Source organism: Molossus molossus, unplaced genomic scaffold (genome assembly GCF_014108415.1).
Source record: "Molossus molossus isolate mMolMol1 unplaced genomic scaffold, mMolMol1.p scaffold_m16_p_10, whole genome shotgun sequence".
In the NCBI taxonomy this organism is placed as follows: Eukaryota; Metazoa; Chordata; class Mammalia; order Chiroptera; family Molossidae; genus Molossus; species Molossus molossus.
In genome coordinates, this window is record NW_023425345.1 from 57316032 (window position 1) to 57342237 (window position 26206).

The following is a 26206-nucleotide window of genomic DNA, read 5'->3' on the forward strand; positions in this document are numbered from 1 at the left end:
CAGTAAGAAAGTAACTACTTTTATTTCAGAAAAACACCTGCTATAAAGAGAATATTTTTTAATGTTTGGAAATGTTTCCAACATTATGTAATTTCTGAAAGAAATTCCACTTGAGTTGTCTACCTTAGAAAAACTCTTGTTTTGTTTTTTTGTTTGTTTGTTTGGTACATGTCCCTAGTGGGAACTGAACCTGGGACCCTCTGGTCCGCAGGCCGACGCTCCAACCACTGAGCCGAACGGGCCAGGGCAGAAAAACTCTTGTTTATGTGCAGGGGAAATAGGTGTAAGGACATTCACTAACACAATGTTTGTAATAGTGAAAAAGTAGAAGAAATTTTAAGTGTCTCTTAGTAAGGAGTGATAGAATACAGTAGTCCCCTCTTGTCCCCAGGAGATATATTCCAAGACCCTTAGTGGATGCCTGAACCTGTGAACAGTACTGTATGGTTTTTCCTATGTATATGTTCATATGATAAAGTTTAATTTATAAATTAGGCATAGTAAAAAAATTAATAATAATAAAATAAACAATTATAATATACTATAATAAAAATTATGTGAATGTGGTTAATCTCTTACACTCTCAAAATATCTTATTGTACTATACTCACCCATTTTGTGATGAGATGATAAAATGACTTAAGTCGAGAACTTTCACCTTTTTACTTAAAGGAAGCACTTTAAAGCTTCACTTTGGCACATCCAAATTGCCAGCATCACTCATCTTGTGCTTTGGGGCAAATTAGGTAAAATAAGAGATACCTGAAAACAAGCACTGTGATACCTCGACAGTCGATCTGATAACTAAGATGGCAATTAAGTGATTAACAGCAGGTAGCTATCATTGCACAAATATGCTGGACAAACAAATGATTCGTGTGCCAGGTAAGATGCAATGAAATTTCGTCATACTGCTCAGAACAGCTTAAACTTGTAAGTTGTTTATTTCTGGAATTTTTAATTTAATATTTTTGGACAGTGGTTGACCATGGATAAACAAAGCCACAGAAAGCGAAGGCAGAGAATAGGGGGGATTACTGTACTATAAAGCAGTGAAACGAAATAAGCTAGGTCTTTATTAACAATAAGTCACAAAACCTATATAGTTTTTTAAAAATAAAAGCAAGCTGCAAAAGGACATGTAGTTAACAATACAATTTATATAAATTTTAAGCATACATTACAATAGCATATTTTGTTTATAAATATTTGAAGAAATGTACAAGAATGTTCATGAGAATGATTCACAGTAATTTCAAGAGAGGTTTCCTTGGGGGAGGTAGAGAAAAGAGAACACCGAGCAACCAACCTGTAGTGATTACAGCAAAATGTTAACATCAGCTTAATCTGACAGTTATTCTTCTCTGTAGGACTGAAATGTTTCAAAATTAAATAAATGTTTTTAAAGGCAGCAATTATAGACAGTATACTTAGAAATTTTTCAAGAAATAGGATAGTTAAAAGACTATGTACGAGATAAAGAAAAGTTTTTTTTTTCTTAAAATAAAAGATGCTGGAATATATTTGCTGGTGGAAATGACGCATGAGGTAGGGCAAAAGAGAAAGAAGATATCAAACGAAGCAAAGTCTCAAAAGGAAAAATGAATGTAGAGCAGTACAATTTGTTTGTTAAATACAATTGACATGATGTCCTTTAAGTTTTTTGATACACGACATGCAAGAAAGCAGGGTGACATCAGTAGACTAAGGACCTCCGAAAGTTTGCCTCTCCACAAAAGTAATGAAAAAGGCAGAAACTGTCAAAGTTAACTTTTTCAGAACTCTGAAAATAAAAGGCTTTCAGCAATCCAAGAAACATTTTGGTCAAGAAAAAACAACAAAATTTCAGGAAGAAGAGAGAACTTTGGTGGCATTTTAACATATCATGGTCCCATCCTCTGCTGCCCAGCAGCCTTGAGAAAGAAATATGTTTGCATTCCTGATACTGGTACTAGAGTGAGCAGAAAAGGGATGGATATCTTTCAAAGCTTTATTCACAAAGAGGAATCATTATATGACCTGTCTGGTTGTTCTCTAGAAGTCTACTTGAAAGGTTTACCTATTAGATCTCACTCAAACTCATTAAAGCTTCTCCCTGGGTTGTGTATGTCAAATGTTTTAACACTGCAGTTGCTTGAGAGGATGGATAGCAATATGGACAAACAACAGACAAATCAAAAAGCTTAAAAGCAAAACCTGAAGAATGAGACATCCAGTGGTTTAAAAAGCTTGGACATATTTTTGGGAATCTAGAAGGCCACATGCATGGCCTTCTAGGTTGTGTGCACATGTTCAACCAAGACCTGCGATGGCCCTAAACTCTCACCTCTGACTGACTTTGAGGTTCTGTGTAAGCAGAAAGTGAAGGCTAAGTCAAAGGTGTCAGCTGCCTGGCTAAGTGTTGAGTGTCCCAACATGCACAAAAAAATCTCCTGACAGCCCTGGGAGGTTTGGCTCAGCGGTTAGAGCGTCGGCCTGCGGTCCGGAGAGACCCGGGTTCGGTTCCCGCTAAGGGCGCGTACCTCAGTTGCAGTTTGTCCCCGGCCCTGGTTGGTTGTGCGGGTGGCAGCCACTCGATGTGTCCCTTCACGTCGATGTTTCTCTCTCTCTCTCTGTTCCTCTCTCTCTCTCCCACTCTATCTGTACAAAAAATGGAAAAATATCCTCGGGTGAGGATAAAAAAACAAAAACAAACAAAAATCTCCTGACAAAGATCAAGAAACTACTTCCGGTCAAGATGGCAGGGTAGGTCAAAGCAGTATCACGTCCTCCCACAACCACATCAAAGTTACAAGTAAACTACAAAACAGCCATCATTCAGAACCACCTGACATCGAGCTGAATGGAAGTCCTACAATTACGAAATTAAAGAATAAGCCACATCGAGACTGGCAGGAGGGGCAGAGGCGTGCCGGGCTGGTCCCACACCCACGTGTGGCAGATAAAAATTAGGAGGACACCTTGGCTGGGAAGGTCCTCCCTGAGGACTGAGGGGTCCCCGTCCCACACCAGGCGCCCAGCTCAGGGTTCCAGTGCCAGGAAGAGAAGTCCCCATAACTTCTGGCTGGAAAAACCAGCAGGAACTGAGGCTCAGGGAGGGTGAGGTGGCTGGAGACCAAGGCAGCTGCTCTTAAAGGACCTACGCACAAACTTATTGGACACACTCTCTCTAAGCTTGGAGGGGAGGCAGCTTGAGGGGCTCCAGAGACATTCAGAGAAGAATTGAGCTGTTTGGCATTGGAACAAGGGCTGGAGAGGCAGCTTTCTCCTGGACAGACTTGCTGTCAGAGGCCTTTGTTCCTTTGGTGAGCCCTTCCCTGGGGCGGCAAACTGCCGCCATGTCTGGGACTCCAGCAACCCGGTTCACACTGGTAGCCCTGCCCTGGTGATTCCCTGAGGCCCCACCCCACCCAACTTTCAGGCCCACCCAAGCTGTTGCCAGTTGGTTAACTATAGGATTGGCCTGTCCTGGATCCTGCTTCAGGTTTTCCTAAATTCTTTCAAACAAGCAGCATCTGGTCTCAGCTAGCTCCATACCTCTCGTTAACTAATACATAGAAATAAACACAGGGAGGCACTAAAGTGAGGAGACAAAGAAACAGGTCCCAAATGAAAGAACAGGAAAAAAACTCCAGGAAAAGAACTAAGCGAAATGGAGATAAGCAACCTTACAGATGCTGAGTTCAAAACACTGCTTATAAGGATGCTCAATGAACTCAGTGAGAATCTCGGTGAACTTAGTGAGGGCCTCAAGAGCATAAAAAAGGACCAGTCAGAAATGAAGGATGCACAGTCAGAAATGAAGGAGGCACTAACTGAAATAAAGAATAATTTACACAGATTCCATAGTAAAGTAAGTAAAGCCAAGAAGCAAACCATTGATTTGGAATATAAGGGAGCAAGAAACACCTAATCAGAACAGCAAAAAGAAAAAAGAATCCAAAAAAATGAGTATAGTGTAAGGAGCCTCTGGGACAACTTCAAGCATGCCAACATTCGCATCTTGGGGGTGCCAGGAGAAGAAGAGAGAACAAGAAACCAAAAACCTATTTGAAACAGTAATGGCAGAAAATTTCTCTAACTTGTTGAAGAAAACTGACATACAAGTCCAGGAAGCACAGATGAACCCCAAGAGACCCACACCAAGACACATCATTATCAATATGCAAAAGGTTCAAGACAAAGAGAGAATCTTAAAAGCCACAAGAGAAAAGCAGTTAGTTATCTGCAAGGGAGTTCCCATAAGACTGTCAGCTGATTTCTCAAAAGAAACTTTGCAGGCCAGAAGGGAGTGGCAAGAAATATTCAGAGTGATGAAAAGCAAGAACCTACAACCAAGATTACTCTATCCTGCAAACCTGTCATTTAGAATTGATGACCATATAAAGAGTATCCCAGACAAGGAAAAGCTAAAGGAATTCATCACCACCAAATCATTATTATATGAAATGTTGAAGGGTCTTCTTGAAGAAAATGATAAAATATATGAACAAACAAAATGAACAAGCAGAACAGAAACATTCTCACAGATACAGAAAACATTTTGTTGGTTGCCAGATGGGAGGGAGGTTGGGAGAATGGGTGAAAAAGGTGAAGGGATTAAGAAGTACAAATTGGCTGCTAGACTGACAAACCTCAAAGGGAAGGGGGTTTGGAGGGTGGGAAGGAATAAACCAAAGAACTTAAATGCATATATGCATAACCTATGGACACAGACAACAGTGTGGGGAAAGCAGGAGGGGGACGGGAGTGGGGGGAAAATGAGAAATATCTGTAATACATTCAACAGTAAAGATAGAAAGAAAAAAAAAAAAAAAAGATCAAGAAACTGATTCTAAGGATTTAGGAAGTCTGTCCAATCATTAGCAGACCATAAAATAATAGAGTGGAGAGTGTAGTGGCCAAACAAGACAAAGATACAGACTTCGCAGAATAGTTCAGAAATGTCACAAACAACAAACTGTCATATTACATTAGACTAGTCCAGTTTTAAACAAAAAAGTACAAGATCTCCAAAGAAATAAGAAAGTATAACTCATACATACATGTGTGTGTGTGTGTGTGTGTGTACACAACAAGTATTATAAACTGTCCCTGAGGAATCCCAGACAGTGAACATATTAGACAAAAATTTTAAATCAGCTATTTTAAATTTGTATAAAGAACTAGCATGGCCAATGTGGCTATTGGTTGAGCGTGGACCCATGTACCAAGAGGTCACTGGTTCAATTCCTGGTCAGGGCACATGCCCAAGTTGTGGGCCAAATCCCCAGTGGGGGGCATCCAGGAGACAGCCAATAGAGGTTCTCTCTCATTGATGTTTCTCTCTCTCCCCCTCTCCCTTCTTCTCTCTCCAAAATTAATACAGAAAAAAAAAAATTTTTTTAATTTGTATAAAGAACTAAAGGAAATCATATCTAAGAACCAATGTATGAAAACAATGTCTTGTCAACTACAGAATATTAATAAAGACAAATGAATTTATGTGTCCATTTACTTAAAATACGATGTCAAAGAAGAAAACAGTTACATACTGTGTAGCCTTGACTATGTCCCATGTGCTGTAATCATCAATATGAGTTTTCCGTCCAAGAGGTTCACCATATCCATGGTTATAATGACTCTGTGGTTTGATTTCCTGTTAAAGAGAAAAATCACACAGAGGCAAGAATTGAGAAAAGTTACAGAAAACATTTCAATATTTCTCTACTGTTTTTACACTATTTGAAGAATGCTCATTATTTAAATGATTAAGTTTTACCTTTTTCTGATGTCTGTACTCTTTGGAGAAAAACCATGTTCAAATAGATCTACCCCTTGGTATACACTCTCAAAACAGAAAAGATGCAAGACTAGAAATTACTGACAAATTAGTAACTGAAATTCATCTTTAGTTCCATAAAACTCTCCTATCTTTTCAACAAATTAACTCTCCTTCTTTTAGACCAGTTTTTCTATTATTCTAGCATTACCCTAGCTCTAACACCATACTTTAAGACTTTCATCACATGCCAAATAAACTCTAAAGTCCTAAAGATAGGAACTCAGGGATATTATTCTTATATTATTCTAAGATATTACCGTTTCTTATACTTATTCATCCTGATAACTTGTTAAGTGTCTACCATTAGGTACATAAAGAACAAGAAACAGCTCTGATGAAATGTAAACCCACTTGAATAGTGCTAAAAATGTCAATACTCTTAAAGAAAATGACTTTCCTAAAAAGTATGTTTTTATCGATTTTTTAGATATAGAGGGAGAGAAAGACAGAAACATCAACGAGCTGCCGTCTGCACACCCCCTATTGGGGAATCAAGCCTGCAATCCAGGCATATGCCATCACCTGGAATTGAACCAGGACCTCTAGTCCATGACACGACGCTCAATCCACTGAGCCACACAAGCCAGGCAAGAAAATAACCTTATATATGAATATTAAACTAAACAATAGTTTCATAGAATATTACATCCATCAAAGCTTTTTGCTGTGTGTAATTTTCCATTTAAAATACACAATTTGCTATGCATAGCCAGCTCCTTCAATATAATGTAGCACTGAGATACAATTATATTTCTTTATATGCAAACAGAAAAATTGAGCATAATAAGCTCTATCATCACCTGTTCAAATTTCATATTTTGATCTATCTCACACACACAAACACTCTCTCACACAAAGACAAACACAAGTGTAAATATAAATAAAAGGATATAGCATAACAAAGTATCTGGAAAGAATGAAATCCTTAGAACTCATGTTCTCTTGACCACTGATATTTAATAATCCAAACTGAATGGCATTTTATTGGAGGGAAAAGGCTATTACCTTTAAATTACTCTAGCCATTCGATTTGTTTGGGAAATTCCAAAATTAATTTGTTTGAGCCATAAATTTAGAAGACTATTAATCAGAATATTTTCAAGAACAGGAAATTAAAAAGTTTCACAAAAGCACATTCTGCAGAACCTTTCTAAGAACTAATGTTCCTTATGAAAATGCTATTGCCAATATTAAAATACCACTGTAATATCATAAATCTACATTAGAAGAAAATAGAAATCAGTCTTAAGCCAAGATTCACAACATGCATAACGCACATAGCTAACTAAGCAATTTTTCTGAGATTGTTCTTGGACTCCATTAAAATAGAGCTGGTTAAATTTGAACATGGACAGGTATATTATTCTTGGTATGTGCAACATTCTGAATAACTGATGAAGTAAACCAAAATGTAAGACTTAACCATTTAATATTTTTAAATCTTTTCTATTTGATTTTCCACTAAATTACAACTCTCAACTTCTCTATGCTCTATATTCAGTGAAGTTAAGAAAGACACTTCTTAGAGCAGTAACATTTCCTTCTTTATAAATTCTCTTTTCTGATTTTATTCTCCTCTACAACCAGAAAAATAATTTTTTAAACTCTGACTTCTGCAGAGATGAAAGACACATGAAGAAAAATATAAAACTGGCAGTTTATAAGCAAAATGGAATAATGCTGTATATCTAATAAAACACGTACTGAGAGCCCACTATACATCAAGCACTCTCCAATGCACTGGGACCCCAGGCCAGGATAAGTGTGAAGTCATTGCTAAGTTTAAGAAGGTGCCCCAAGCCCTGGCCGGTTTGGCTCAGCGGTAGAGCATCAGCCTATGGTCCAGAGAGACCCGGGTTCGGTTCCCGCTAAGGGCACGTACCTCGGTTGCAGTTTGTCCCCGGCCCTGGTTGGTTGTGCGGGTGGCGACCACTCGATGTGTCCCTTTCACATCGATGTTTCTCTCTCTCTCTCTGTTCCTCTCTCTCCCTCCCACTCTACCTGAACAAAGAATGGAAAAATGTCCTCGGGTGAGGATGATAAAAAAAAAAAAAAAAAGAAGGTGCCCCAAAAAACTAAGCAATCTTTTAAAAAATCAAAAACAATGCAAAAGAATTCCCAAACATCAGCATGTTAAATATAGACAGCATCAGTACTGCTAATTGTTCTATTTGTACCAGGTTCCACAGTGGCTCGATGCAGCACTACAAACATACACCAGTCTCTTGCCCTCAAGGGCTTTCAATCCAGAGAGGAAAGACAAAACAGGTAAGAAATATAAGTCAAACATTAGAAGCAAGAACCTTCCAATAATAAATTAAAACCTAAATAAAAATATTGGGTCCAAAAATTAGTAACTTTAAAAACTATTCCAATTTGAAAATCTGTTAGGGCAAATTGCTATTCTCTTTTTACTAATCACAAATATACTTATTGCTTTACAGGATTATAAAAATATTTATAAAACAAAAAATAAATTTCTACTTAAAGCTTACTATTATAATGTTTTCATGTTCTTTAATGCCATTTTCATCCTGAGACCTATTCTTCATTTCTCTACAGTCTATTTTATCTCACTGACAATGCCAAATATATACTTTCAAATGTACAAAAAAAAAAATCACTATTTTTTTCTAGTAACATTTTTATATTAAATCTACATCGATATCTGTGTTATCCCATCTGTAAGGTTTTTATTTTTTAGAAAAAGAAATTTGATTTTTTTTAAATGGCTTTAAACATATCCCTACAGTAATTCTAGAGGGCTAGAGGCAGAGTTATTCCCATAAAAAGCAGAAGAAATTGTGTTTAAGTAAATCTATTTGTTTTATTATCCCCTCCCCCCAAGAAAACACCACTATCATACAGAACTTAATTTATCTTTCTCATTTTTAAACAGATGGGAAAGTGGTTCATCTCTAAAACTAGTACCCTGTCAATGACAAATGTCAACACTGTCTATCAAGATAACCACTATCACGAAGCCTAGAACTAACAATTGCAGTTTTTAAACTTAAAAACATAAAATAAAAAAATATTATGTTCCTGTAAATAAGTATATCTTATAAATGTAGACAATACTAATTTTTATTTTTTATTATTTTATTTTTATTATGACAATATTAATTTTTTAATTACAAGTTTGCTATTATATCAGATATAATTTATTTAATAACACTTTATTATTCTATAAATTTTCCTTGACCTTAATGGGAACCAAGAAGTAATTTGATAGCTCTGCCATGAAAAGTTATACTAATTTTAAAATACACATGTAGATAATTGTAACTTTTTTAAATGCAATAATTCCACAAGAAACAGCTTGATAAAATAAAAAAAGTCCTTAAGTAAGAGGTTACCGAATTGACTGTCTGCCACTCTCTTATCTAGGCTACAAACCAGCAAGTATTCAGGCCCCTCATTTATAAAAACAGGAGGATGGCCCTGGCCAGTTTGGCTCAGCGGTTAGAGCGTTGGCTTGCGGTCCAGAGAGACCCAGGTTCGGTTCCCGCTAAGGGCACGTACCTCAGTTGCAATTTGTCCCCGGCCCTGGTTGGTTGTGCGGGTGGCAGCCACTCGATGTGTTCCTTTCATGTCGATGTTTCTCTCTCTCTCTCTTCCTCTCTCTCCCTCCCACTCTGTCTGAACAAAAAATGGAAAAATGTCCTGAGGTGAGGATTAAAAAAACCCAAAACATAAAAAGAGGAGGATGAATAAGATTTGCATAGAATTCCTCTGAGTTGCTTCAAGGACCAATATCATAATAGCAGAGAGCTAAAAGGTTTCAAGGCCCACTCAATTCATTCCCCTCTTAAACTAATTCATCCTGCCCTGGCCACTTTGGCTCAGTGGTTAGAAGCGTTGGCCTGAGGTCCAGAGAGAGACCCGGGTTCGGTTCCCGCTAGGGACACCTGCCTTGGTTGCAGTTTGTCCCTGGCCCTGGTTGGTCGTGCGGGTGGCAGCCACTTGATGTGTCCCTTTCATGTCAATGTCTCTCTCTCTCTCTCTCTCTCTCTCTTTCCTTCTCTCCCTCTTTCTCCCTCCCACTCTATCTGAACATAAAATGGAAAAATGTCCTCGGGTGAGGATAAAAAAAATAATAATAATTCATCCTGTTTTAGATTTCTTTAATTAAAAAAAAAAAGATTCAGCTGCTCTTTTTAAAAGAAAAATTCAAAAACTAGTAGATTTAAAGTCCTCCAAGATCTCTTTTAAGGCTAACATACAATGATTTTATATATAATGAAATACAGAAATTACAGCCACTAGGAAGATCCTTAAATTATCTACTTGACAGCCCTGGTACTTGTTGAAAAGAACTAGAAGGAGAAAAAGTACCTCCAACAACTACTGCTAAAGCAGTAGACAGGAATGAGAAGAGCTGGGATAAGCTCAGATGTTATATACTGCCACTAAGAGAAATCAATATGTTAAAACTCAAATTTATACAGAAGGTATAGGCAAATGCTGGCTTATATGTCAAGATGATAGATGCCAACAATACATTTATTCACAATCTCAGGTAGAATATAAAATCAATCAACTAGTTTACCAAGTGTCTGTGACCAAAGAATCCCCTATTGGACCAATCCTTCCAAGTTGACTACCAACCAAATATAGATGTTTTATAAGTACTCTATCAGAAAAGGTTCTCCAAGAATAGGTTCTATGGTACAGTATGTCTAAAAACAAACATCCAAGGTAATCTCAGGAATATTCAGAAAGAAAAGTAAGGGAAGGGACTTATGAGCAATTACAATATATTAGAAAGCAAACTAATATAAACATAGGGTCATTGGTTATAAATAGAGCAATAGAATAGAGCTTGAAGAGTGAGAATTAGAATCAGGAGAGAAAGATATCCAATAAATGGTATAAAAAGGGCAACTAGTTGGCCATTTGGGATTTAAAAAAAAAAAATCAGCAGGCTTCAATATAAAAGTGATGGAAAGATGACAACAAATACAGCCAAAGCTACAGTTTATTTAGTGGCAGATGATACTGAAATGAGCCTGAAAATAATAGGGCCAAAGCAGTATTCAGGGCAGTAGGTTCCCAGGTGGAGGCTTCCCAGGTAAGCCACACTCCCCATGAGAACATACAGATGCCTATACCATTCCCTGGTGAGAGAAGCATGCACACCCCTCCTGTTCTTGGGGAGCCTTTGTGCCCCCACTGGACTCTCTTGACTGTTCTGGAGACTGGCCATATGCCTGGTGCTCATAATGTCTAATTAACTTAATCAAAATCACTGCAGGACTTTTCCTAACTATTTACTTCAAGACAAAGTAAATTGAAGATCTATTTCTCAGGCTTCCCAGAGATCTGACTAAACCCTGGCAAGACCAGGCCTGTCTGACGAAGGACTCTTTCTATAGATTCCCACCTCACTCCTTATATTAGATAACTTCAAGGCAGACCAAAAATTTAAATATAAAAATACTGACAATTAGAGCCCCAGTGTAACAAAACAAAACTGAGAAAAGCATAAATAACAACACATTTGAAGAATGGGCAAAGATCCTGGCTGGTTTGGCTCAGCAGTTAGTGTCAGCCCTACACCAAAGGGTACTGGGTTCGATCCCCAGCCTTGGTCAGGGTGTGCGGAAGGCAACCCATCTCTCTCTCTCTCTCCCCCTCCCTCTCTCCCCTCCCTTCCACTCTGTTTAAAAACCAGTGGTAAAATATCCTCAGGTAAGGATTAACAAAAAAAAGGAAGAAGAAAAATGGGCAAAGGCTATAAAGACCATTCAAAGAAAGAATACAATGGCAAATATATGTATAAATATATGCCATAGTTCTAAATTAATTAAATGTATTACCAAACTAAAAAAAAAAGGAGGGAGAAAAAATCAATTCAATAAAATTCTAGAACAGCTCAGCTGGTGTGACTCAGTGGATTGAGCGTCATCCCATGAACTGAGAGATCCTGGTTTGATTCCTGGTCAGAGCACATGCCCAAGTTGCAGGCTCGATACCCAGCAGGGGGCATGCAGGAGGCAGCCAATAGATGCATCTCTCTCACATCAATGTTTCTCTCCCTAAAAATATCAATTAAAAAATATTTTTAAAAAATTCTAGGATATATACATGCTACCTATAAGACACATGTTGCCAGCCTGCCTTTGGTGCACAGCCTATGCACACAGGTAAATGAGCAAGCCATTAGGGCTTAACTATATGCCTATAACGTACTGTGTAAATGTCTGCTGTCAGGTATCATTCTAAAAGGTTGCACTCTAATTCAAGAAGTCAAATGTAATTAACTATGTAATTTTGCTGTGGAAATTTAATTCCATTAAATGTATAAGGTGAAATTAGAACACTATACAGGGTTGCTGACAAGAAGAAGATAGAAAAGGGAAAAAGGTCTCTGTGTATTTGACTCATTTCTAAGTCCTAACTAAAATCACTGGACCAAATGTGAGGCCATCTTAAAACCTAAGAAAGTGATGAACTAAATTCTAAGGATACCATAAGGATTTTAAAAAAGAAACATTGATTATATATAATGAAAAAAGGCAGCATAAGCTTAAAACATATATAACCAAGTGAATAATGAATGACAAGGAAAACCAGCAGCCGCACAAAATTATAACTTTCTTTAAAAATGTTTTTAATTTATAGTGCCAGCAGATGGCACTACCCTCCAGACAGAATCTTTGACTAACCTATTTGATGCACACTCTTTAAGGAAAGATTGGACAAAAACGATGTGGTTATGTAACGAAAAGATTTCAATTTTTTTCCAGTATGCAGTTGGTCTCTTATATATCATGTGTTCTGCTGGGGACCCTAATCCCTGGCTAACAGTACATGAGTGTTGTTGCTAATGTCAGAGTCCAACTTGAGGCACAGGTTCTCTTCACAGTGTAGTACCACCATTATTAACTCAATCCAAACTATCAAATTAATAATGCTGGCTTCCAACAAATTTTAGACCTGGAAAATGTTCATTACCTTCTAGCTTCTTCAAAAACTTATCTTCACTTCATTTCCTTCTAGCATTAACCCATATGTACATACATACTTGTAAACAAAATGCATAAATTTAGTATACTTTTTTCTCTTTCCACAGACATTTATTTGATCAACAAATGCCTGTATGTAAATTTCCTTCTCTTTAAAAATACACTTTATTTTTTAGGGTAGTTTAAGATTTACAAAAACAGTCCCCATATTCCACACATCCAATTTCTTCTATTATTAATGTCCAACATTGCTATGGTACATACCAATACTGAAACATTATTATTAAGTGAAGTCTATATACTTTATTCAAATTTCCTTAGTTTTTACATAATGTCCTTTTTCTGTTTCAGGATCCACCTAGAATACCACATTGTTTCCAAATTAACACGGTTCCCTAGGCTGCTATTGGCTATGATAATTTCTCAGACTTTCCTTGTTTTTGATAAACTTGACAGTTTTGAAGAGAACTAGTCAGGTATTTTGTACAATGACCCTCAAATGGAATTTGACTTTTTTTTTATTAGACGAAAGTATGTGGTTTTAGAAGGAAGTATTTTTTAATTCAACCTAATTTTGCAAATGTCTTTAAACACTGCTATATAATCTTTATTTGCTTAAATGTTTATATATTTTATGTAATCTGTAATCATAGTACTCATGTATTTTCTATTCTTCCCTTTTTATTTCCTTATGCCATTACATGTAATTTTTATAAGTACTTTACTGATTTTTTTATATAAAATTATTTTAATCCTCACCCAAGAATATGTTTTTATTCATTTCAGAGAGAGAGAGAGAGAGAGAGAAACATTGATGTGAGAAAGAAACATAGATCGGTTGTCTCCCATACACATCCAAACTGGGGAACAAACATACAATCTAAGTATATGCTCTGACTGGGAATCAAATCTGCAACCTTTTGGTGTATGGAATGATGCTCCAATGTATTGAGCCACCCGGCCAGGGCTGTACTGTTTTCAACTACTGCAAAATATTTAATTAAACTGATATAGTGAAAATATTGAAACATTTCCTAATCAATTAACATTTAGTTTATTCTTACATTGTCTAACTTGGCAATTTTCAGCCTTTTTCATCTCATGGCACATATAAATTACTAAAATTCTGGGACACCAAAAAATGGATATAATTTTGATCCATTCACACCAGACAGTTATTGTTGTGTTGGCTGTTGTCATTTTTTTATTTGACAATCTAAGGGAAAAGAGGTCAGTGCCGCTGACTAAATAGTCAGGTATTGCATGTTTTAAAAATTCTTGCAGCACACTGGTTGAAAATCACTGCCCTAAGTAAATTCATATAGTTATTTCTTAGGCATGTCTCATCTATGTCTTCCCCTAACATTCTATATACATTAGACTTTAAGCTATGACAAGGTAAGAACACTATTTTGATCATGTGTATACACCCAAGTCTTAGTATGCACAGAGCGTGTCCTTAAATGAAATGACAAATAAATGAATACATTTTCCTCACTAAAAAATACTTTAACTCATTTAATATTTCTTCTTTTTAACTGGAGTACACTTCATGGAAAGGGATTCTTAAAGGGTATAAATATTTTTATGGATATGATATCTAAATTGTTTTGCAAAGGGATTATATTTATAATCCCACCAGCAATATACAATTACCATTTTTCCATAAACTTACTGGCACTATGTACTATTTTATTATTTTTTTTTAAAAACTTTATTGTTGAATGTATTACAGATGTCCCCCCTTCCCCCCCCCCAATCTCACCCCCCTTCTGCCTTCCACATACTATTGTGTCCACTGGTTATGCATATATGCATAGAAGTACTTTGGTTTATCTCTTCCCGCCCTCCCTCTCTCCTTCTCTTTGAGGTTCATCAGTCTAACAACCAATTTATACTTAATTCCTTCATCTTTTTCACTCATCCCCCCAGTTCCCTCTCATTTGGTAAGCAACAAAGTTCTCTGTATCTATGAATCTGTTTCTGTTCTGCTTGCTCATTTTGTTTGTAGATTCAATTGCTGATAGATATGTATTTATTGCCATTTTATTGTTCATATTTTTGTTCTTCTTCTCCTTCAAGAAGACCCCTCAGCATTTCATATAATACTGGTTTGGTGGTGAACTCCATTAGTCTTTTCTTGTTTGGGAAACTCTTTATATGGCCACTGATTCTAAATGATAGCTTTGCAGGATAGAGTAACTTTTGTTGTAGATCGCTGCTTTTCATCACTTTGAATTTCTCTTGCCACTCCTTTTTGGCCTGCAAAGTTTCTTTTGACAGTCTTATGGGAGCATTCTTTATGGGTAACGAACTGCTTTTCTCTTGCTGCTTTTTAAGATTCTCTCTTTGTCTTAAACCTTTTTGATGATGATGTGTCTTGGTATGAATCTCTTTGGGTTCATCTTGTTTGGGACTCTCTGCACTTCCTGGACTTGTATGTCTGTTTCCTTCAACAAGTTAGGGAAGTTTTCTGTCAGTATATTTTGAAATAGGTTTTCAATTTCTTGCTCTCTCGCTCTCTTCTCCTTCTGGCACCCCCATGATGTAAATGTTGGCACACTTGAAGTTGTCCCAGAGGCTCCTTATACTGCCCTCATTTTTTAAAATTCTTTTTTCTTTTTGCTGTTCTGATTGGGTTTTTTTCTTTCTTCCTTATTTTCCAATTCGATGGTTTGCTTCTTGGCTTCACCTACTGTACTATTGATTCCCTGTATATTATTCTTTATTTCAGTTAGTACATCCTTCATTTCTGACTGGTCCTTTTTCATGTTGTTGATGTCCTCACCAAGGTCCTTGGAGTTCTCCTTAAATTCCTTAAAGGTCTCACTAAGTTCCTTGAGCATCCTTATAGCCAGTGTTTTGAACTCTGCATCTGATTGATTGCTTATCTCCATTTTGTTTAGTTCTTTTCCTGGAGTTTTGTTCTGTTCTTTCACTTGGGACATGTTTGTCTTGTAATTTTGGCTGCTTCCCTGTGTTTGTTTCTATGTATTAGGTAGAGTTGCTATGTCTCCTAGGCTTTGTAGGGTGGTCTGTTGCTGTAGGTGTCCTATAGGGTCCAGTGGGACAGCCTCCCTGATCAACCCAGCTGGGCCATCGAGGTGCACCCTTCGTGTGAACTGTCCACCCTTCTGTTGTAACTGAGTCTTGATTGCTGCTGGTACATTAATGGGAAGGATTTACTCAGGTTGATCAGCTGCAAGGATTGGCTGTGCCCACTAGCCACTGGCCTCTGACACCCTTGGAAGTTCAGCAATGTAGGGTCCCGCCACACAGAGCAAGACGTACTTCAGCAGGGCTCTGGTACCCACTGAGTCTACTCACTGAGTGTGTCACTTGTGGAGGTGGTTGGGTGGTGCTGCTTCGATGTGGTCTGAAGCTGTCCACTGGGTGTGCTGGCTCTGGGGCAAGGTCAGCCTCTGCCTACCTATGTTCTACCCGGAGCCACCAGGCATAAGCTACAGAGTGATCTGCCAATGACTGCTTCTTGTGCTGGGTTTGGAGGCGCCCAAGCAAAGCCAAGCTGTGAACCAAGGCTGGCTGCTTCTAATGCCAGGCCTGGGGCCACTTAACAAGAGGTATGGGGCTCGCTGAGACCAGATGCTGCTTGTTTGAGAGATTTTAGGAAAATTTGAAGTAGGATCCAAGACAGGCCAATTCTTTGGTACAGCCACTAAAAACAGCTTGGGTGAGCCTGAAGGTGGGTAGTACAGGGCCTCAAAGAATTACCAGGGCAGGGCAAACAATGTGACCCAGGTTACTGGAGTCCCAGATATGGCTGCCATCTACAGCCCCAGGGAAGAGCTCACCAAAGGAACAACAGTCTCCACAGCAAGTCTGTCCAGGAGAAAGTTGCACCTCCAGCTCTTGCCCCAGTGCTGAATAATTCAGTTCTTCCCCATATGTCTCTGGTGCCTTTCAAGCTGCTTCCCCGCCACACTGGAGCCCAGGAGTGACTGTGAGTAAGTCCATGAGCGGGCCCTTTAGGATGAGCTGCCTGGGGCTCCAGCAGCCTCAGCCTCCCTCAGCCTCAGTTCCCGCTGGTTTTTACAGCCAGAAGTTATTGGGACTTCTGTTCGTGGCACTGGAACCCTGAACTGAGAGCGTAGGGATGTGATCCCTTGCTCCTCAGAGGATCTCCACAGCCGAGGCATCCCCTTGATTTTTATCTGCCACCCATGGGTGTGAGACCAGCCCAACTGTGCCTCCACGCCTCTCACCAGTCTCGATGTGGCTGCTTCTTTAATTTCATAGTTGTAGGACTTCCGCTCAGCTTGATTTCAGGCAGTTCTGAATGATAGCTGTTCTGTAGTTTAGTTGTATTTTTGATGTGGTTGTGGGAGGAGGTGATACGCATTTATGACCAGAAATCTCCTAGATATTATTTTTAAATTCTCCCCAAATTTAAATAGAAATTTTAACTTTAAATATAATGTACTATTCTATTTCTTCATTTGAGAATTTCCCATTCTCATCCTTCATCCATTTTGTTCTGTGTCCTGAAATTTGTTTGTTTAATATATTTAAATCAGATTTTTATATATAGAAGACTAGATGTTAACTTTTTCTTACTAATCTAAACACTTCTGTTCATTTTCAGAATTATTTAAGCTTTCAATATACTTCAAGAAATATACTTTTTATAGTTATATACATCAGTCTTTTTCTTGGACTTTTTTGGTCTTAATTATTAGTACTATCCAGCTCTTTCCCCAAACACATGGTACGACTATAAATCCTTGATCCCTCGAAAGTTCAGTGTGTGCCCAAGTGATTAACTCTTAAAAAAAAAAAAGAAAAGAAAAGAAAGAAAGAAACCAAAAGCATACAAATAAAAGAGACATGTTGCTTTCAGAGAATAGGTTTTAAGAGCCAGTATACAATTCCTCATTCTCTATTTCCCTCTGCCATGGAAACTGGCAATGTTCCAGAGAGCAGATAATCAGTCTGGGTCCACTATCCAATCCACAATATGTGTGTCCTGAACCACAAATATTTAAACCACTACGTTTCAGGGTTGCTACTGCAACAAAACCTAGTTTATCCCGACTTAGACAACTCTGACAGTTATTTTAGTGAGTACTATGCAGATGGGGAACCTACATAAACAATGTTTATTGTATTTTGGAGCTGGTTAAAACTAGTATATGGTAGTACTACTAATGCTCAGATTTATCTTGTATCTGGTCAGAATGTAAAAATATAATCTCTAATTATTTTAAGATGTCTCTGAATAGTCTAAGAATACAATAAAATCTCCTGCATAAATGTGGTCTTTCATTTCCATGGCACAGGCAAAAACATCAAATACAACACTGGAAAAAAAAAAATGACAGTACACCCTCATGTTTCCTTATATTTTTCTCTATTTTTAAAAGGTAATGCTCACCATCCCACTGACATCACTTCCAGACAAAAAAAATCAAGGCAACAGAGACCTTAAACAACACACTGGATCGGATGAATTTAATTGACATTTACAGAACATTCATCCCTATGTAGTTGAATATACCTTCTTCGCAAGTATACATGGAACATTCTTTAAGATGGACCACATGTTAGGACATAAAAACGTCCTAACAAATTCAACAAAATTGAACTCATATCAAGCACCTTCTCTGATCACATGGTACAACATTAGAAATCAACTACAATAAAAAAATAAAATAAAATAATAAACATTCAAATGCACAGAGCCTAAATAGTTTGTTATTAAACAATGACTGGGTTAACAATGAGATCAAGAAAGAAGTAAAAAACGACCTGAAAACAAATGAAAATGAATATACAACAACCCCAAATCTATGGGACACAGCAAAGGCAGTCGCGAGAGGGAAGTTCATAGCATTATAGGCCTACCTCAAATAAACAATCTAATCCTTCCCCTAAAAGAACCAGAAAAAGAACCACAAATAAGCCCAGAGTGAGTAGAAGAAAGAAAATCATAAAGATCAGAAATAAATGACATAGAGACTAAAAAAAAACAATACAAAAGATCAATGAAACCAAGAGCTGGTTCTTTGAAAAGATAAACAAGATTGACAAACTTTTAACCAAACTCATCAAGAAAAAAAGAGAGAACACCCAAATAAATAAAATGAGAAATGAACGAGAAGTAACAACTAACACCACAGAAATACAAAGGATTGTAAGAAAATACTATGAACAGCTATGAACAACAAATTAAACAATCTGGGTGAAATGGGTAAATTCCTAATAACATACAATCTTCTAAAACTGAATCAGGAATAATCATAAAACATGAATAGACTGATAACAACTTAAGTAGTAATTTTTTTAAAATTCCCAGTAAACAGAAGTCCTCTACTGGATGGCTTCACAGATGACTTACCAAATTTCACAGAAGAACTAACACTATCCTTCTCAAACTATTCTAAAAATTCAAGAGGAGAGAAAATTTCCAAGTCCTTTTTACGAGGCCAGCATTATTCTAATTCCAAAACCAGATTAAGACTCTACAAAGAAAAACAATTATAGGCCAATATCCTTGATGAACATAGATGCTAAAATCCTCAAAAAATATTAGCAAAACTAGATCCAGCAATAGTACATTAAAAAGATCATACACCATGACGAAGTTAGATTTATTCTGGGGATGCAAGGTTGATACAACATCCACAAATCAATAAACGTGATACATCACATAAACAAAATGAAAGACAAAAATCACATAATCATATCAATAGACGCAGAAAAGCATTTAACATAACCCAACACCCATTTATGATGAAAACTCTCAGCAAAGCAGATAGAGGGATCATACGCAACACAATAAAGACCATATATGAAAAACCTACAGCCAACATTCATATTGAATGAGCAAAAACTAAAACATTTCCCTTAAGATCAGGAACAAGACAGGGATGTCCACTTTCACAACTCTTATCTAACACGGTACAGGAAGTTCTAGCCACAGTGATCAGAAAAGAAGAAAAAATAAAAGGCATCAAAATTGGAAAGGAGGAACTAAAACTGTCAACATTCACAGATGACATGATACTGTACATAGAAAACCCTAAAGACTCCACCAAAAAACTATTAGATCTAATAAATGAATTTGGCAAAGTGGCAGGATACAAAATTAATATTTAGATATTGGTGGCATTTTTATACACCAATAATGAACCATTAGAAAGAGAAATTAGGCAATGTAGGGACTCGAGAGAGGGAAAGAAACCTGCTGCACTTTTCGAAGGACACCACGAACTCCCCCCCCACTTCACCTCTTCCTCTTCCTCCTCCTCCTCCTCCTCTTCCTCCTCCTCCTCCTCCAGCAGGAAGCCCTGGGTGGCAGCACTTGCAGCCTTTCCCAGGCTCCTCCCCTCCCTGCCCCCTGCCAGGGAGTGGCCATTTGGCTACCTTCCTCTGTTGCCGAGATGGCCTAGACCCGGCAGCATCTCAAACATGTTGAAAAAGATGTTTTGATCCCCAAAATAATGAGAGAAGAGGCCCAAGAGAGATGTTCTGAACAAGTTCAAGATGTTACCAAATGTTGCCAGGAGTCTGAAATCCTTATGATAGTAAAATGCCGGAAAGAAAATTCTGCATTAAAAGAATGTCTAACCACTTATTATAATGATCCTGCCTTTTATGAAGAATGCAAAATGGAATACCTGAAGGAAAGAGAAGAATTCAGAAAAACTGGAATTCCTACCAAGAAAAGGCTACAGAAGCTTCCAACAAGCATGTAGGCAAATATTCAAATGGTACTCAGTAACACTATTCATAGAAATCACAAATACCTAAAATAATGGATTCAAGGAAGTGTGTTTGCTTCAGCCTAAATTATGGAAATATTAATTTTATCTGAAATAAATATCTTCTAAAAAATAAAAAGAAAAATTAAGAAAGCTATCCCATTTACTATTTCAACAACAACAACAACAAAATAAGGTACCTAGGAATAAATTTAACCAAAGAGGTAAAAGACCTTTACTCAGAAAATTATAAGACACTAAAGAAAGAAACTAAGGAAGATACAAATAAGTGAAACCATACACCATGTTCATGGATTGGAAGAATTAACATTATTAAAATGTTTATATCACCCAAAGCAATCTATAGATTCAATGCAATCACTATTAAAATTCTGAAGGTATACTTCATAGATCTAGAACAAATATTCCAAAAATGTATACAGAACCCTCCCCCCACAAAAAAACAAATATCCTCAGCAATCTTGAGAAAGAAGAATAAAGCTAGAGGTATCAAATACCTGATATCAAACTATACTACAATGGCATTGTAATTAAAACAGCATGGTACTGGCACAAGAACAGACATATAGAATAGTGGAACAGAAGAGAGCCAAGAAATCAACCCATGCCTTTATGGCCAATCAATATTTGACAAAGATGCAAGAGCATGCAATGGCGTAAAGACAGTCTCTTCAATAAATGGTGGTGGGAAAATTGAAAAAAAAAAAAAAAAAAAAGGAAACTAGTCTACCAACTTACACCATACAGAATAATAAACTTAAAATGGAAAAAAGACTTAAATGTAAGTCATGAAACCATAAAAATCCTAGAAGAAAACATAGGTACTAAAATTTCAGACATCTCTCTGAGTAATATTTTTTCCAATATATCTCCTTGGGCAAGGAAAACAAAGGAATAAACAAATGGGACTATGTCAAAGTAAAAAGCTTTTGCTGTGCAAAAGCAACCACCAACAAAATGAAAAGGGAACCCAATGAAAGGGACAACATATTTGCTAATAACACATTTGATAAGGGGTTAATTTCCAAAATATATAAAGAACCTATACAACTCAACACTAGGAAGACAAACAATACAATTAAAAACGGGCAAAGGACCTAACAGACACTTCTCCAAAGAGGACATACTAATGGCTAATATACATATGGAAAAATGCTCCATGCCACCACATCCTTGCTTTATAGAGTATGTCCAATCAATTTCACATTTCAGTTGAGATTAATTCCCAATTTTATCCTCCAACTCTAGGACTCTGAATAGCATTCTTTACACACACACACACCCCTATTTATTTATTTATTTATTTATTTATGAGAGCGGGGAAGGGAGATAGAAACAGATGTGAGAGAGATACATCATCAGCTGCCTCCTGCACACTCCTTACTGGGGATCAAGCCCACAACCTAGACATGTGACCTGACCAGAAATCAAACCAGGACCTCTCAGTCCATGGGACAATGCTCAATTCACTGAACCACACAGGCTGGGCTGACCAGCATTCTTTTAATGTAACTCCTAATTGAACTGATTATGGAAGTCACCTTCCCTCCCTCTTGCCCTTCATACACACAGCCAACTCCTCTTACCAGCTGTCCTAACCTCGAGTCCTGATCATATTTCCAACTAGGCCCCCCCAATAAGCAGGGGCAGACATAGAATGCCCTCTGTCAGGAAAATTCTGAGGAAGTACCTTTTAGGAATTGTAAGTGGCTTTACTTTTTTTGTTAACTGCATGGATCAAGTGTACATGTAAATTATTTAAATGTAATTACCAAAATGCAAATATACATGGCAAAGAAACTGAAAATCCTAAAAGAAGACATGCACAATCCCATCTTCAATTGAAAATAAACAAAGGCACTTTGGCCTCTAGTTCAGTACGCAAAAGTGAATCAATCAGGGAATTTTAAGCAAGAGAGTAAGATCAGATATGCAATTTTAAAATATCATCTAATTTTTTTTCCTTCCTCACCATCTCCACAAGATATTCTTTCTTTCTGCCCAACTTTTAAATGTCCACAGTGAAAATTCATTAAACCCTGTCTCCCAAAATCTCAGGTGTAATAAATTAGTTAGTTGCAAAGTCTTACTAATTTTCTCAAAAAAAATCCTTATCAGACCTTTTGTTTTGCCTCTGCAATATCCTCTCAATACATTGCTTAAAATCCCTAAAATCATGCAGATACAAAATTGCATGCACTGGCCCCAATTTTTTTCCAGATTTAGTATCAACATTTCCTTTTAAGGAGACTTCATGTTTAATAGCCATTCCAACAAGTTATGTAATTTATTATTATTTTTAAAAATTGTTTAAATATGTTTTCACTAATTTTTTAGAGGGGAAAAGAGAAAGAGACCGAAACATTGATGTGAGAGAAACATCGATCAGCTGCTTCCTGTACACCTCCTACCGAGGACTGAGCCTGCAACCTGGGCATGTGCCCTGACTGGGAATCAAACTGGGACCTCCGTCCATGCATGGGACGATGCTCAATCCACTGTGCCACACCTGCCAGACACAAGTCATGTACTTTAAAAACCTCAGTATCTTTTTGCTCATGTTAGCATTCTACTCAGAAGATGCACTCCATATCAGGTTTGGCAAACTTTTACAAAGCCTTCAATTCAATTCCAGTGTCACCATACCCTTTCTTGTTCTCCTCAGGCAGAATTAACTGTCCTATCATTCGTGTTCCCATTGTTATGCAAACATATTATAATACCATGTGATGGTGTATATATAGTACATTGTTGATGTAATGGAGTACCACAAAAAAGAGGAATTTATTCTCTCATAGTAAATCAAATAACACCACAAAGTGTCAGTGGGACCATGCTCCCTCAGGAGGCTCTAGGGGAGAAGCCATTCTTTGTCTCTTTCAGCTCTGGTGGGTTTCTGGTATTTCTTGGCTTGTGGCAACATCATTCCAAATACTTCAGGGCAGCATCTTCAAATCCAGCTGGCCAGCTTCATATAGCCTTTTCCTTTGAATTTGTGTTCAAATCTCCTTCTTTTCCCTCTTAGAAGAATACATGTGATTACATATATGGTTTTCCTGGATATCCAGGATAATTTCCCTATCTTAAGACCTTTTATTTTATCATTTCTGCAAAGTCTTTTTCCCTTACAAGATAACACAGTTCCAGGTATTAAGACTTGATATCTTTGGGTGTCATTATTCTATCATAGAATGGGCATAAAGGTGGAAAGGTGAGAAGTAAAGGGCAAAGTTTATATTTATATTACATAGGGTCACAATTTTCTCTCAGCTATAAAAACCCCTCAGTCATTGGCGTTACCAACTCTTGGCTCTCTCATGTGAGGCCTTTTGAGAATTCTAAAATTCATCGCATGGAAACAGTCTGACTCCTCTAAGTGATCGTTTCAACTAAGCCTCAACTTGATGCCCCATCCTTACTGGACTTCACAGTCCAGCTTTATCAAGAACCCTGCTAAGTCTGTTTAGAAAGAATTTTTCATCTTTGATATCTGATCACCTTGGCCTGCCTTCAGCAAGAATCCTATTAAGTTGGTTTACAAGAATCACCCTATCCTTGATGTCTCCTCTTAGTATTTTCCATCCATTGACTCCCTCATTCTGTTTGTTGCCTTTAAATCCCCAATTGTCCTTGCTGTATTTGGAATTGAGTCCAGTTCTACACTGAGGAATTCTTTGCCCCTACTGCAATAATAGTATCTTAATGAAATTAATTCTTACCACTTTACTGTCCAGCTCTGATTTTCTTAACAGAACCTCCCTCTGTAACATTCTCTGGTGCAGAAGAGACATTCTCAAGCTCAATTCTAAAAACTCTTTCTCAGCCCCGATGCCGTTAGTATAACCCTGGAGCTGCTCCTGCAGAATGGGCAACTCTCTTTGGTAAGTCTCTTTCAAGATGGCTCTAGCCTATCTAGACACTAAAGCAGTTTGGTTGGCCCAAGAAAACACCCTTAATTCAATATCAATGAGACAATACCACACACAGAGACAGCTCTCACCTCTGGCTCTTCCATTGCAAGGTTATTGTATATCTCTCTTACCTTTACACTTCCCCCAGTAAGGTAGCAGCAGCCCCCCAGTCTCTGGGCCTTCAATAACTCCAAGCGACCTATATAATACTTTTCCAAGAATTCTCTAACACTCCACTCAAATAGTAGCCCAGAGAGGCCTAACTATTTTCTGCAAACTAGCAGGAATCCAGCCAAAGAAACATCTTCCCTCCTGAAAAATACCAGTGTTCCAGAGAAATTGTTTGCATGTAGAGCAATATAAAGACTACAGCACTCCCTCTTGGGTTAATAACTCTTCAAAGAACCCTTCCTCCAATTAAAGTCTTTCCTTATCTTGTACAGGCTGGAAGTATAGAGTTCCAGGACAAATCATGGCCACTTCCCAGCAAGTTAAGCACATGTGTTCTTACTGCAGGAATCCTTTGTCAGCTACTGTCCTCAGCTTTGAGCTCCAGGAAAAATGCTCTGATGACAAGAGAAGTCCCACTTAATATCCTATTATACACAAACATATTATAATGTACCTTTTCATACCTAGTTTTCACTTAACGTTATGTTTTTTGAGATTTACCTGTGCTGATACATATAGTTCTAGTTTATTTAATGCAACTGTTAGATGATATTCCATTACATCAGCGATTTTCAACCTGTGTTCCACGGCATACTTGTGTGCTGCAAGAATTTTTAAAACACGCAATACTTCACTAGTCAGGGGCACTGACCTCTTTTCCCTTAGACTGTCAAGTAAAAAAATGACAACAGCCAACACCACAATAGCTGTCCAATGTGAATGAATAAAAATTATACTTTTTTTGTCAGATTGGCAAAAAATACAATATCTTTTTTTGGTGTGCTGCAGAATTTTAGTACTTAGTTTATGTGTGCCATGAGATGAAAAAGGTTGAAAATCACCACATTATATGAATAAACCACATACATTCCCCTTCTAAGAGACTTTTTGCTACTATAAACCATACTGCAGTAAATAATTTTACAGAGGTCTCATCTGTAAAAGTTTCTCTAGGGCAGCGGTTCTCAACCTGTGGGTCGTGATCCCTTTGGGGGTCAAATGACCCTTTCACAGGGGTCGTCTAAGACCACTGGAAAACACATGTTCCCGATGGTCTTAGGAACCAAGACATGGCTCCTCTATCCATCTCCAGGTGGGTCCACCCACATGCAGATATGTCCTCATACAACATGAGGAACTGTATTAAAGGGTCGCAGCATTAGGAAGGTTGAGAACCACTGCTCTAGGACAAGCACCTACTAGTGGAACGTCTAGATAAAAAGACTTGGAGTATCTTCAACTTTATTGTCATTAAACTACTTTCTGAGGTGGTAGTACCAACTTACACTCTCACTAGTAATGCACAGGTTTTCCTTTTACCATACTTAGATTTACCAAGCTTCTTAACTTGGGAATCTAATGGGTACCAAATTATATCTCGTCTTGACCTGCGATTCCCTGTAGCAAAGTGAAGAAATATATCTAGGAGAGATCAATTATATTAATGTTGTTGAAAAGACAACAAGGCTAAGGACCATAGGTAGATCACTGAATTTAACAATATACATACTGCGTTACTTTGATAAAGTGGGGGCATGTACGAGAATGAAACTGATTAAAGATGGAAGAAAAAGAATTGGGAACACC

The 26206-nt window shown here is 37.5% G+C and overlaps 2 protein-coding genes across 6 annotated transcripts in view; one reads left to right on the top strand and one right to left on the bottom strand.

Moving 5' to 3' along the window:
- Window positions 1–26206, bottom strand: part of ZDHHC17 (zinc finger DHHC-type palmitoyltransferase 17) — a 101557-nt gene that overhangs the window by 61570 nt on the left and 13781 nt on the right. For 3 of the 5 annotated variants that reach the window (XM_036250797.1, XM_036250796.1, XM_036250799.1), the window contains exon 2: window positions 5535–5638. In XM_036250797.1, the coding sequence (XP_036106690.1) occupies window positions 5535–5638 (104 nt within the window). Of the gene's footprint in view, window positions 1–1309; window positions 1367–5534; window positions 5639–7706; window positions 7726–26206 lie in introns of those variants that run through there. The other 2 variants (XM_036250800.1, XM_036250798.1) reach the window with 2 other exon arrangements.
- Window positions 20206–20531, top strand: LOC118623295 (COX assembly mitochondrial protein homolog). Its single transcript, XM_036250801.1, has one exon. It carries the CDS (start codon window positions 20256–20258, stop codon window positions 20508–20510), a length of 255 nt encoding a protein of 84 aa, XP_036106694.1. The 5' UTR covers window positions 20206–20255; the 3' UTR covers window positions 20511–20531.